Raw genomic sequence first — 15,052 nt, forward strand, 5'->3', positions numbered from 1 at the left:
TTACATTTGCGGTTACGTGTGATTAGTATACTAATGGGGGTCAGGGTTGATGAAAAAATCGCCCAACAACAATGTGTTAAGAGCTAATTTAAACAGTTTTATAAAAATACACATATTACATAAGGCGCCAACCGCTCTGTCTGAATTCAGGCTAACATTATAATGTACATCTGTGCAGTATAGTGGCTAGTATGTTTGGTTACATGTGTGAAGTGTGAGGTTCAATTCCCAGAGGGGACATTGTGATTTTTTACTCATTATACAGTAAACCCCCCCTTTGACGTTGAGATAGGTACCGCGTTATCGGAGGGAACATTATAGGGGGTTAATGTTTCAAACATTGTAATTTTACATTTCAACCAGCGGAAATAAGTCATTATTATTTAAATACAATTTATAGGGGGTAAATACTCCTATAAAGTTAACGCTATTGGGGGGTTTACTGTACTTAATTTGTATTACACGAGGGATTGGTATATATTACTGTGACTAAATTATTAAACTTAACTGTACGAGTACCAGTATGCGACCCTAAGTATCCTGGCCGTTGCTGATATTATCCTGTTCTTACCTACTATCTTCCATTTTTTTTCCATAAAACAGTAGTGCCCTTCAACCTGACCTGCTTCACTCGTCACCTATATGCCTTAACCGGATCCACGCGGCTCGCATAACCGTATGTGTTTTAGCGGCTGACATAAGCGTTTGTGTTTTTAAATTGCTCCAAGTTTCGAACCTCAGTTCAACTTAGAGGGATTTTTTCATGGTGTGGAACTTTGGATAAAATAATACGTCAATCCTTGGCCTTATGACATCTGTTGAAATATCTGACTAATAATTTGTAACATCACAAGGATAAATAAAAGAACAGATTTCTGATTTTTCTTGAGGTCGGTAATTAGTCCACACCATAATCATGCCCTATATCTGTCTCACTCTCAACGCTACGCATCGCCAGTGGGTAAGAGTGACACACGATGCTGCTTTGATTTATTTATGTTACAATCTAATTTGTTTATTTTAAGATATATTTCAAGAATAATGTGACACAAGTGTATTATAGAGTACCAAAAAGGCACAATGAATCCCATTGAACATTTTTGTTTTGGAAAATAAATCGTCTCTTAACTAAATACATGATAAAAGTAATAATTTAAAAAAGACGAAATACCGCCGCGCAAGGACGTCTCTTAGGAACAATGTTAACGCGGTTAAAATATATTTCACACCCTATGCACCATTGTCAGAATGGCATAGTTATACCTTATAAGTCTAGTTAAACCATTTCAAGGCATGTGTTTTGTTAATAATTTAAAGAATTTCAAAGTCAGAAATTCTGTTTAATCAACCAGCAATTAATACAGTATTTGCACATTAAAAAAGTTTCTTCTTAGAAGAGAGGTTAGAACCTTTATCCGCACCCAATGGTGCATAGGGCACTGCATCATATTGACGCAGAGTTATTTTGATCGTTACTTGTGTGAAGGCAAGGTGATCACTCTTGCACTTCAGGGACCAGTCCAGGGTAATGTTGAATAAATATTAGAAAGTAAACTCACTAATATTTATTTTCACCCCCCTCCCATGGAAATTGAACCCGGGACCTCCAGCATGGTAGCTAAACATGCTAACCCATTACACCACGGAGGTGGACTTAAAAATAAAGGTTTAGGAAACAATTAATTAATAAATAAACATTTATAAAATTAGCATTTTTTTATTAAAGCATACATATTAAGTTAATACAATATTAATAACCTGTAATATTGTGACAACAAAAATATAAACTAGTTGATTTATTAGTAGCAATCTCACGAGATAGAAGGCACAGGGCAAATTAAACAAAATTAATGATAAAATGAATTGGTGGAAAGCAACCAAAGTGTGAATAACGAGTAATATAAAAATATTTGTGGATATTTAATGATATTGTTGGATCGCATGTGAAGTGCGGAAAATAAAATAATACTTATTTTAAGCTAAAATTGTCCCAAAATATAGGATAATCGAATAAAGCTCAACAGAATCCAACAATGAGGGATTTCAAATGCACCGGGTGATTTTATTTCTATCCTTTGAGACTGCTCATTCCCGCTCTCATAATCTCATCCACAAGCAGGAGGTTGCAGGCAATCACGGAACAAGAGTTGATAATTTGTTTTTTAACAATATAATTATCGTAAACTTCCGAATCTTTCGGATTCATGGGTTCCCCGGTGCTGAGATCTAAACCGATGGGATCGGGGCTCAAACGAGATTCTTCTTGCAGTTTTACGATAGTATCCTGGACGTCGTAACCGGAGTTGACAGCCAGAGTTTTGGGAATCACTAATAAGGCTTCGGCATAGGCTTGGACCCCCAGTTTGGCTTTTCCTTTAATGGAGTCTTTGTGTTTGATGAGCGCATTGTACGCTCGGACCTCGAAAGCACCGGCGCCAGCGATAATACACTTATCCTCGATCGCATTATTGACGGCTCTCAAACCATCCCTCACGGCGTCCTTGATCTGAGTCAGGGTGTGCTTGTTAGGTCCTTTAATGAGGATTGTGACTGAAAGCGGATTCTTTAAGTCTTCGACAAATGTGAATTTGTTTTCTCCCAGAATGTGTTCGTAGAGAGATCCGGCAAACCCGAGGTGAGATTCCTCAAGGTCGTCGACGGAGTTAACGGCGACCCCGCCGCAGGCGAGCGCGAGGCGCTCCATGTTGCGGCGCTTGGCGCGGCGCAGGCCGACGATGCCCTCCTTAGCGAGAGCGTCCAGGGACATGGGGTCGATTCCCTTCTGGTTGATGACGGCGAAGGTCTTATCGGTTCCATCGCATAACTTCTTCTTCAGGGCGATAATCTGAAAGAGGAAGGAATAAGGATTCAATTTTAATTTTGAGGAGTTGGAAATCTAAAGTTGTATATATCTAGGCTAAAAGGAGGAGAGGGTTGAAGAGACACGATAATCAGATAATTTTTTTTGTGTCAAGCGCTAGTAAAAACTAGTTTTACATTCTGGCGACCTGGCAAATCATTATATGTAGTTTAATAATAATTAAATATTATTAAAATTCAAAATTCAACTTCATATTTAAATCTCAAAAGCTACAGAAAAACCTAATTATTAGACTTAAATGAAAAATGGTATTAAAGTGGATAATTAAAAAATGTGTGTGAAAACTGAATTAATAAAATTTCTGAAGTTAAAAAATAATAGAAATGCTTAATAATACATAGAATACATGTTCTCATTGTATGTACTTAACTTTTACCTAAATGTATAAACTCTGAGTTTTATCAAAATAAACATTCAAATTTGTTTTTTTTCTTCGGAATTTTGCATTTCAAAAAAAAAAGAAGTAATACACTACCTACCACACTTTATATATTGCACCTAGAAAAAATTTCAATTTCATTCCGGGGGCATAATAAATAATGGCAGGTATAAGGCATATTGTAAAAGTCACCTTTTTAACTCTCTGATCGATGAACTCCCTCTCGGCGGCCACGAGCTTCTCACGGTCCTCGGCCGACTTGTAGAAGAAGCCGGAGTTGACCTCCGACTTCTCGTACTCCAGCGACACGTTGCACGTCAGGATGTAGGCGTTGTTCAGGCGCTTGGGCATGTCGGGGTGCCGCGCTCCGTGGTCCATCACGATGCCTAAATAAACAAACATGTCATTATTATTATACGCTTTCTGTATGTACATACATACTCAAGTTTATGCCATCGATGATGGAAAGTTAAAATGGCTCTTAAGAAACATTTAAACATTTAGGAAAATTTAGAGGTTCTTAAACCGATTCTCCGTTTTGAATATTTAAAAATTAGAATGATTTTTTTAAGATGATGATGTTACAAAAACAAACAAGTTTGTCAATAAATCAAGGATAAAATTTTGTTTATACTAAAAATGTCAATGCAGCAAGTTGTGTTAAAACTTGTTAAAATAATCGTATATTAAAACAGTATTTTCATCAACCGCGCCCCTTATTATACTCAAGACAGTCTGCTGCCCGACCCTCAGTATACTAATCACAAATAACCGCTAACCTGATTTCGATCAGTACAATGTTTTTTCGGCATCTCTCGCGCTTTACCAAAAGTAAGCAAATAGAATGCTTATAAGCGTATCCCGCCCTCAACTAACAGTATGTAAAAGATGCTTTTTAGCGTTTCCCACAAACAATGTGTTAAGCATATGAGACTTTCAAGTTTGCAGAATGTTTCTGTTTTTTCCAAATGATCCAATGTCTCACCTCTGACGAGCATGGTATCCGTAGCCGTCTTGTGCTGCATCTCCATGATCTCCACCATGTGCAGGTCCACGGGGCGGCCCTCCTGGCGGATGGCGAGGATGGCGTCCACGCACGTCTCCGTCAGCACGTCGGCCAGAGAGTGGTGCACCTGGAACCGCACAATGTTTAGTAATTCTATTCAAACGGGGCTACATTCGTAGGCCTGCGGCGGCATTTACAGGAGATGGAGTACCTTGGTGCGGAAAGAAGTGCGCGCTACGCCCATGAGGTTCTCCTTCTTGATCTCAATGGGAATCTTCATCGCTTCCAGCACCTCCAGCGCCTTCAGGCGAGCAGCGTCGAACCCTTCCGACACAATGCGGGGATGGAGACCTAAATACATCCAAATGTAAGTTTAAGACTTTTTGTTTCTCTATTAGTGTATGTATTCATTAGTGTATTTTTATATTAGATACTGTATATATGTATTGTGTTAAAGGCTTTAGCCGTTCAATAAATAGATAAATAAATAAATTATGAGTATTACATCAGAAATAAATAGGATAGTGACAGGTTTCAAATTATGTTTTAGTCATATTTTAGCCAAGTTGACATATTCAATTGCGGAAAATTTGTATTGAAAAGTCTAATGGTGAGCATATTGTCCTCTCAGGATCTTTAAACTATCTTTCTCTGCATTGTATGTCTCCACTAGAATCAACATCTCACACACACACACACACACACACACACGCACACGGGCACGCGCACGCGCACGCGCACACACGCACACACACACACACACACACACACACACCTTCTTACACACACACACACACACACCTTCTTACACACACACACACACACCTTCTTACACACACACACACACACACCTTCTTACACACTTCACACATGCACATTCGCCCTGTCATAGATACGCGTTCATTTGCTAGATCTACGCTAGATCTTTTGTACCAATCTTTTTGTGTTTTTGTGGTTAACTATAATTGACTTTATTTTATGTATATTCTTTTAATGTTTTGTTTTATGTGTTGCTGTTGGTAACCCAAATAAATAAATTAAACCAAATAAAAGTGAGAGATGAAGTCTTCCAACCTTCGCTGATGTAGAGGTCGGCCTGCTTGAGGAGTTCCCCGATGAGCAGCACCGTGGAGGTGGTCCCGTCCCCGGTGGAGTCGTCCTGGGCGGTGGAAGCGCGCGCGATGAGCGACGCCGTGGGGTGCTGGATCTGCATCTCGTGAAGCAGCACGTTGCCATCCTTGGTTATTTTGATGTCGCCAGCGCCAGACACCAACCTGACAAGTTCATAAATTACATATTTAAAAGAAAAACAAATATGAAAACAAATTGACAAGGAAACAAAGGGAGGTGTAGTGTGGAATTAAATCTATAAAAAATTAGCGGAGAATATAGTGGAAATTATAATTCATAAAGGAAGCGATTACATTTTTGGTGAAGCAAAAAACTTCTGTAATAAATGAATATCTAAATCAATATTTAAAGTATGTAATTTGTTGTAATTTTCCATTTTCTAACTTGAAAAATATAATTACGATATAATAAGTGGTTTTATGACATGAAAATAAAATAAAATATAAACAGATTATGATATTATCAGTGAATATAGTCAGTTTAAGGGTAAAACCCACGGAAGTGAATAAAACGGCGTTTGTTTAGTAATGCGCTAACCAAGGGGGGAAAAACATTTTCTATTCCTCCAAAGTAGTTAGTCATATTTAAATAAGATGAAGTTTGCCAAAATCTGTTTACAGTTTAGCATGATCATATTATTCAACGGTTTTTTTTTAAATATTAAAAGCTAATACATTTAGGGCAACATTATAATACACAGATGCGACACGGGTCACTTGCAAATGCTCTTAACTGTACTGTCTAAATCTCATAATGTTACTAAAAACTACTGAAAAGTTTACGACCCCCGCGAACCTAACACTTATCTCAATAACTCAATGCTTTTAGAGTTCAAAAACTCAAAGAGTGTAATGAGAGACAAGAGTCCTTTAATATAGTGTTTATTTATGACCATAAAACAATTTATTTGCCATATACAACATACACAAACAATTAAATATCTATACAACACGACCCTATGTAACAAATTTCTTTATGATAATTTCAATATGTCTATGTAACATATTTCTTAATGAAAGAAGTACGTTCTCATCTTTTTCGCAAGGGAACATCTCGCTGTTCTTCAGTTTCAGTACATAGCCTTAGTACTTTTCTCTCGCGCATCTGCCTAAACCGTGTTTCGCGTTGTATTGGCATTTGTTTTTGATAATTGTCGCATCGCCGTTGACGCTGCATTTCCAGGCGAGCATAGCATTCCTCCGCAGTTTCAGTATCATGCGTCTGCTTTGATTGCGTTTCGCACTGTTTACAATGATACTCGCGTTGCCGTTGAAGTATCAAACGTTTCACCTCTTCGTCTTCATTAGCGCGCTGCTCCCGATATATCTGTCTCTGTTTCTCTAATTTATTTTCCCGTCGGGCGAAACTTTGGAGGTAAATTGCCACGCAAGCCACAGTGCTTTTAAGTTTTTTTTTTTTTTATTCTTTGGAGTTCTTAAAATTGAATGAACGAAATTGAAAATGAGCCTCATCTCGCTCGATCCTGATCTAGTAACAAACTTAAGAGTACAACATGTGTTTCAAAATGAGTTTCGCAAAGCAGTCTTTTTAATAAAATTACAAATTGTGATACAACAATATTTATAAATAGCAAATACGTGATGAATATTAAACTAAATAATACGATTATAGACATATTGTTTTATATTCGACTGTCAAGCCATGAAAGCCTGTGGTATGATGTTTCCGTAAAATTTTGCAATCTTGAAGTAAAAATATATACAAGTATGTATTTTTGCTTGAAGATTGCAATCATATGCCGCTATGCGAAATTTCTGAATTATTTCACATAGGGAAGTCAGTCAAAAGTGATCATTTTTGGGAGATAGGTGTTAAGTAAGTTAAGTACTAAATGGTTAAGTGCAAATTAAATCATTTAAGACATCTATTTAATTTTTGGTGATAAACTTCCATAAATCCTCACATTAAAATGATAAGATTTGCACTTTTTCTTCAAAGAAATTTAAGAGAAAGTTCAATATGCAATTAATCACTTAAATTATTGCATAAAATAACTCTTACAGGTAACAAAGAGTAACTTAGAATTTGAATAACAGGTTAGAATGTTAAACCCGGTCAATATGATAAAATACACCGAATTATTTAAGATCTAATATAACATTTTCTTTCAAATGAGTACGTGGTAAATTAATAAACGGAGTAAATTAGGTATTTATTTAGTTATTCACTAAAAACCGAACATGTTTGATGCGTGAGGTGTGTCAAAACGATGTGGGAGTAATTACACACAAACGTCCTAGTATGTTCATTTTACATTTATAATGGTTCATGGTTTAATTAAGAAACATAAATATGTTAATTAATAAAAAATAATGGGAACGAGCGATAAGTAATCAAATTGGCATACATTTTCATTGTTCCTTTCGGTCCCAAATTTGTTTTCATTACATCTTGAATTCCTTTGGCCGCCGATATATTGACAGCTAGCGCCTGGGCGGCTCTGGCAAATTCGGCTTTTGGATTCAATAAGCTGATCGCTGACATTTTAAAAATTAATTTATAACTTTTTAACAAACAAAAACTCCAAAAGAGCTACGAGAACATTCGAATCGAGCACGAGGTGATTGGACAAGCCCGGCGAGACGGACGATGTTGCCAGATTGAAGTGAAAAGTGAATATTGCCAGTTGAAATACAAATTAAATAAAAGGACCACATACATTATTTTTAAAGTACTTATCTACCTAACTTTTACAAAGGGGGTATTATGTAGGCAGAGAAGATAAAATGTAATCCACTATTAGCATGCAAATATTGATTATTTACCTACATTATTCTTCTGATTCTGTGACTATCGCTACCTAGTAAATGTTGCTATCAAAAGACGAAAAACCATATACTTTGGCCACATATTCCGTGATGAAACATATCTACAGCTTTTAGTAAAGGAAAACACCGAGGGCAAACAGGGCTTAAGGCGTAAAAGAACATCATATCTCAAAAATCTTCGACGGTAGTATGGAATACCTTATTTAGCAACCCTCATCAGGCTAGCCATATGGAGTTTAAGGAGACGGTCGCCAACCTTCGATAGCAGTGTCACGAAAAGAAGAAGAAGTTAATATTATATCCTGTTACTTTTTATAACTATTTTTATAACTATCAGATTTAAGATCAAGAAATAGACTTTGAATTTCATATAACAACATATGAAATAGTTCAATTTCTATAAAGCATATTTCCCAACTATCGACAAATAAAATTTGGGATTGACTGACAAAAATTATGATAAGATCATTTTTCGTATTATACATCTGAAAAAGAATTCTAAAATAATGAACATTTTTTTTACATGAAAAACCGAAATCTTCCAAAAAAGATTTGAGGAGTTGAAGAGGATGGCGCATAATAGACCGGAATGGCGAGGGATTTATTGCTGTCATTTATTGCTGCAAACTAATCTATAAGATTGAGACCACAGAAGAAAGAAGTTATTTTGCAGATATGACTTTATTCATTTGATGTGTCAATATAACAGACCTATAAACAAGTCCTCAAGGGATTCAAAGGTCTTAACGATAGCTTTTCTTACACAAGCTTATGTACAATCTCAAGTGCCCTTGCTATTGCCGCTATTCTCCTTTTTCTCTCTACCATTCCTCTTCTGTTTCCTTTCTCATAGAGCTTCACTCAGGTCATGTGTATCGTAACAAATATATTCCACTCCCAGACCTATGAATCTGGAGCGCAGGACTGATCACCTTGCCTTCATTATTGATGATCAAGTTAACATTGCCCAAAAACAGTTAAAAAGTAGATTTATTTTTTTTTCAAATAAAAGATTAAGTAAAAAATATATATATATATATTTTGAATGCACTTATTTATTTTTCAATAAAAACAAATAAATGGAAGATATGGAATATAACGTAATGAGGTGAAATGAAATTTTTGTTATTTTTTTTTTAAACATTTTTAATAAAGGTAAAGATCCTACAGAAAGTATAAAAGTCATATATTTTTAATAAATAATTAATAATAATTTATAAAGTCCCAATCTAAAATAACACTTGTATAAAAAGTATTTAGTGTAGAATTACAAAATTTAATCATTAAGTACACTTTTGAAATACTAAAAACTATCATTCAAGTCTCAATACAACTCTCAATCTATGTCCTCTTCATCTTCCTCATTATTTTGTGGCAAAGGTGGTATGTAGGGGCTTTCTCCGGGTTTGGTTATCAGCTTTAATTCCTCTGCAGACTTCAAACAGTTCTCCGCAAATTCCTTGATCACCTTCTTGGAATTGTCCTCCAACTTTGTCAGCGCCATGAGAATTTCCATAACATCAGTTGCGATAACTTTTTCGGCAGTCTCCCTATCGCTGTTTATGAGATTGTAAACAATAACGACGCCTCGGTGCTGTAATTGCAAGTTGGGATTAGCTAATAGGCAGTGTAAAACTTCTAGCCAGGTTTTGGAATCGAAAATTTTGGAGCAACACTTTTTACTGGATGTTGTGAGAATAGCGAGGGCTCCGGCAGCTGCGATGGCAGTATCTTCATCTTCATCGAGGCACAAGTGGCACAAGAACTTCACTCGATCATTTTCAAGTTCGTGGGCTTTGACAACCTCCTCCGACATTGCGATATTAGTAATAACTTGCGTAGCGGCTCTCCTAATCATGACGTGATCCTCGAACAGCTGAGCTTCGATTCTAGCAAGACCGCATTCCTTCATTATCCTGCTCCTGGTTGATTCATTCATAGCGGCCAAATTGCAGAGGGCCATCAAAGCTTCGAAGTTTTCAAGAGCCGAGCAGTCTGGGTGCAGGAGAGCCGTAAGGGGACGCACTACCTCCAAGCTTCTTTGCCCGGGAAAGGCTACTTCTGGATTGATGGTGATTCCTATTCTAGCTAAAGCTTGAGCGGCATGAATCTTCCCTTTATCGGTACCCTCAGTTGCCATGGGTAAAAGGACTTTAGCCCCTCCCTGCTGAACTACAATACCTCGAAGTTCTTCCTGACTGCAAATAGCGTTAAAAACTCTAGAAATAAGTTCCTTCGAGTTATTGCTTTCCGTTTTTGAGAGAGCGACCAAGGCTGTTGTTACGCCTTCCTTAGCGAGTATGGATAATCTTTTGTTTACAAAGTCAGGATCGTCTAATTCGTGTTCCTCCGGGATGTGGTGTTTGGCAAACTTAGCGAGTTCTACCATTTCTGGAACTAATTCTTGCTTTTCATACGCATTGCAAAGATTAACTAGAGTGGTCACCACGCCATAGATAACAGACTGGTCTCCCGACTTGGCGAGCTCCACAAGGGCTTGGATGGCAGCTTTGTCGTCCACGAGCTTTTCTTTGACGTCGGCATCGAGAGTCAAATAAGAAAGACCTTCGGCGGCCCAGCGCCGCATGTCTTTGTCTTTGGCCGGATTGATGAGGAACCTTCTGCAAGCTTCGGCTAATTTGTTTGTCGATCCATCAGCAAAAGGTCTGATAGAAGCGTCCACTCCTCCCGAACTTCCGAGCTTGCACAGTCCTACCAGAGCCCGAACTCGGATGCTGTCATCTTTAGATTTATATAACTTCTTGAGAATATCGACTCCTTGACTAATAATAGCTTTGGCTTTATCTTTCTTAGAAGCTGCGGCTATTAAACACTCGCAAGCGACCTTTTGCTGAAGTTTTTCATCAGTATTGGCCATGACCAAAATCATTTCCACAATTCCTTCTTTCGATATGACAGCATTACCGACGTCGAGGGGTCCCAGGAGAAGGGATGTGATGGCCACGGTGACCCGGACCTTAGACTCAATATCCGGAGTCAGCAGTTTGTCCTTTATAAATTCATCTACTTGATTCAGGAACTTTTCTCTGGCTTTATCGTAGTACATGTTTTCGTAGATTTTTTGTAAACACACAGCTGCGATGGTCCTCGACGAAGGAGTAATGTCCATGGCGGATTCATATTTGTATTCTTCGAGCTCGCTACACACTTCCAGGAGACGGTGGAGTCCTTTGATCTCTACAAATCTTTCGGCCCAGCTGAGGGCGGTATAGTGACAGTTCCTCATGACCAGCTCTACAATGGCGTCCCTCGCTATCCCCGTGATGGCTCGATTGGTGATAGAGTAAGTGAGACACGTCAACAGAGTGTCGATCTCACTTTTGTGTTCTTCACAGAGCTTCTGGTTAGGTTTGCTGTCAGGCTTGTTGGTCATTCCTGAGAAGGTGTTGAGGATGGTCTGCATGCAGTACTGAGCGGAGTTCACCCTCTCGGGGATTTTACTGTCGATAATTTGCAGGAACCACGGGACGCCGCAAGTCTTCAAAACACCCTGGACCCTTTCCACATTCCCAGTGCACAGTTGTCCCACAATTCGAACGGCATTTAAATATATGCTCTCGTTTTTCTCTATTTTTAAAAGGTCGAATATCTTTTTCACCACACCATTCTTGAACATCATGTCGGCTGCCGCTTTCTCCCGGGAGAGCACCAGCAAGTTGCTCATGGCTGTCTCTCTCTTCTCAATTACGGTGGAAAGGTTGAAGGCGATCTTGAACATCTCCTCGACCTTGTTGCTGGTTTGCGAGTTGGCCTTGGCCCTCTCCTGCACGATGTTGAAGAGCCTCGCGAGGACGGGCTGGATGGCCTTGTTGGTGGGCTCCACATTGTGCACGGCTCGAGCGTCTCGGTACGCCTCCTCGAAGCGCTCTAAGCTCTCCAGAGCTTGAGACCGCCTGAACAGCGCCTTGGGATCCTCGGGGACGATGGCGAGAGCGGCATCGCAGTCTTTGATAGCACTTTCGTAGTCTTTTTCCTTTAAAAATGCGGCCGCGCGGTTCTTGTAGTACACGCTGATATCTCTGCTGTCTTTTTCCCCGAGTTGAATAGCCTTGGTGTATAAACTGACGGCTTCCGAATAATTTTCCGATTTAAAAGCCTCGTTTCCTTTATTTTTGTAGTCTTCCGCGTCGGTGGTCGTCGTACCCATCGTCATATTTCAAACTAGGTTAACTTCAGATATGCACGCGGAGCTCCAACTTCGGTTTATATGAAGCTTTGCGCCCTTCGGGAACTTTCGAGCATGACAATTATAAATAGAAATGTATTCTTGTCGGTATCAATAAACCAGGAAAAGCACCCAACCCCCTTCTCAGCTTTTCGCCTGTCAAATTACGACACTACTACAACGGCTAGTGTTTCTAGAAAATTTATTCTCTAGTCATTTCTTACTCGGACAAAAATTGTATTAGATTATTTATGGAATTGTCAAAGTAAAGTTTGATATAACAATATATTCATGATAATCAACTTGATAATGTATTTGATACGTATGAAAATAACTTGACCCCGGTCGATTATTAAATTTATGAAAATTTTAGGAATATTTTCACACACAAAAAATTAAAATTGTACTTTTCTAGTCACTGGTCACTTTTATCAGCTGTCATTTTTGACATTTTATGTGTATTTGTTTAAAATGTTAAATTCTTTTTATTTTATGACTTTTAATTTATACAAATAATAATATTTAAAAAATGTTCTCATATATAAATAGAACCAATTCAACACGGACATTAGTTAGCATAATTACAGAAAACACTAGTAAAATAGTGCCGAGGGAATTATGTAAAAAGATTCCTAGTGGATTTAAATCAGTCAACGCGAGTTTTAGTATTTTTGGAATTAATAATCGTTGCATAGATTCAAACAAGAAATATGACCAAATCACTTTTGTAAAATTTGCTTCAAATGTGTCCGACCAAGCTTGTTGGAAGTGTAAAAAAGTGAACTGCAACAATACTAATCCAATATTTTGTATCCATTGTAATACGATACAGAAGCCAAACAAGGATGGAAACTACTTTAAAGTTATCGGAATACATGAGGGTTTCGATGTGGATGAGGTGTTCCTGTCGACAAAATATAAAAATCTACAAAAACTTCTCCATCCTGATAAATTTAGCAATAGGTATATTGATATTTTGCATTTCATTGTTTAATTCTAATCCCATTTTTCAATTATATTTTTGACATCTCAACATAGATGATGAAGAATATGGAAGTCAGGGCATTTAAGGGGCCTACGACCGTCAAAGGCTGGTTCAAGTGATCACTTTACACACGTGTAACATTCACCAATTCTACCCATGATTGACAACCACACTACTCAAATTCTTGGAACATCTTATTTTTAATTCTTATTCTTCTTCCTGTTTAATTTCGAAATGAAAAGTGTTTGAATTCACTAGAATTTCACTGGAGACATGTATGATGAGATGAGAATCCCATTTGCTTTCTAGTGAGTGCTTCTTAGTGAGAACTGACAAATGGAATTGTCATCGTTGAGAACTCGTAAAGTGAATAACTTACCCCAATGCCAGGCCGTAAGCCCTGTGAATGCCCAGACTTCCAAACTGGTTTTGAGACACCAAATATAAACTGGTTCATTATTTGTCTACAGGGAAGGCACAGAGCAACAGATATCTGCAGAATATTCATCCCTAGTGAACAAGGCATACTCAACTCTGTCACAACCACTATCCAGAGGTATTAAAACAATTCACTGTTATGCGATATGGACATACACTGTTTGCCTTTATTAAACGTCATTTGGTCCCTAAGTTACTTGACTTAAGTTTTTGTAAAAAGTAATAATAAACAAATAAAAAATAAATTATTTTATAATTTTTGGGACATCATCTAATGATGCCACAAGCGCAATGATAGTTTCACTGCAGTTTAACAAAATCAAGTGGATTCATTTGTTCGCTGCTGAAAACACTAAATAATTAAAACACTAATTTTGCAAAAACTTTCCTTATATAATTAATAAAAACATCTTTATTTTTTTTTCATCATCTAATTTTATTTATTATTTATTAATCAATTAATTATATTCGCTATGACTTACCACAGGAGTATGTAGCTTTATGTATTATGTTTTTCATGCCGTAAATAAAAAACATTAATCTAATAAAGCTTTTCAGGTATTTATCTCCTGAGGCTCAAAGGCCTAGAGATTTCCGAAGAAACTCAAGTTGAGAGCGAATTTCTGCACCAGATAATGGAAAGAAACGAAGAGGTAGAGGAAGCTGAAACTCCAGAAGAAATTATGAAAATTTACAAAGACAATAAAAAAATGCTCGCAGAATTGATTGGGAAGCTGTCAGTGGCATTTAAGGATAATGACATGAATTCCGCAAGAAATGTTTTAATTCATATTAAATATTTCGTCAGCATAGAAAACCAAATCAAAGATATTATAAGAAGAATGGGTATTGTGGAATAGGTTTTATTTTGTTAATATATATCAGAGTTTAATCATTCATATTTTAAACCCGACTCCCGGACAGACCACCAAAGAGATGGGTCGATAGCTGGGAATCGACATCGCACGATGCTAATCCCTCTTAAAAACAGGCCACAAGGCCTACAACAAGATGAAGAAGAGGAAGAAGATATTTTAGATTGCAAGCTACAAATTTGTAATTAAATAAATATGTTTACCCCATAGATTACTTTTAATTTAATTCATAAAATATTCTTAAAATTCTTAAAATATTCAAAATAAAACTTATTTGAAATATTTCCTTAAATGTGAAACCATTTGAATAATTGTCATACATTGTTTAAAGTAACATAACAAATCAAATACGTAACTTCACTGTGGATTAATGGTAGATTAT

General features: G+C 37.3%; 3 protein-coding genes across 3 annotated transcripts; 1 reads left to right on the forward strand and 2 right to left on the reverse strand.

Moving 5' to 3' along the window:
- Positions 1-1,697: 1,697 nt before the first annotated feature.
- Positions 1,698-7,994, reverse strand: CCT6 (chaperonin containing TCP1 subunit 6). The gene is made up of 6 exons (XM_088256419.1): positions 7,766-7,994; positions 5,341-5,540; positions 4,478-4,617; positions 4,246-4,393; positions 3,453-3,646; positions 1,698-2,845 (listed from the first exon to the last, which is right to left on the reverse strand). Exons 1-6 carry the CDS (start codon positions 7,900-7,902, stop codon positions 2,069-2,071), a joined length of 1,596 nt encoding a protein of 531 aa, XP_088112545.1. The 5' UTR covers positions 7,903-7,994; the 3' UTR covers positions 1,698-2,068.
- Positions 7,995-9,310: 1,316 nt separating this feature from the next.
- unc-45 (unc-45 myosin chaperone) lies at positions 9,311-12,552 on the reverse strand. The gene has a single exon (XM_088256420.1). It carries the CDS (start codon positions 12,358-12,360, stop codon positions 9,523-9,525), a length of 2,838 nt encoding a protein of 945 aa, XP_088112546.1. The 5' UTR covers positions 12,361-12,552; the 3' UTR covers positions 9,311-9,522.
- Positions 12,553-12,781: 229 nt separating this feature from the next.
- Positions 12,782-14,877, forward strand: Hsc20 (iron-sulfur cluster co-chaperone protein HscB-like protein, mitochondrial). The gene is made up of 3 exons (XM_088256421.1): positions 12,782-13,335; positions 13,828-13,913; positions 14,354-14,877. Exons 1-3 carry the CDS (start codon positions 12,902-12,904, stop codon positions 14,653-14,655), a joined length of 822 nt encoding a protein of 273 aa, XP_088112547.1. The 5' UTR covers positions 12,782-12,901; the 3' UTR covers positions 14,656-14,877.
- The last annotated feature ends 175 nt before the right edge of the window (positions 14,878-15,052 follow it).

Source organism: Brachycentrus maculatus, unplaced genomic scaffold (genome assembly GCF_059751285.1).
Source record: "Brachycentrus maculatus isolate JH-2025_06_01 unplaced genomic scaffold, ASM5975128v1 h1tg000061l, whole genome shotgun sequence".
Classification (NCBI taxonomy): Eukaryota; Metazoa; Arthropoda; class Insecta; order Trichoptera; family Brachycentridae; genus Brachycentrus; species Brachycentrus maculatus.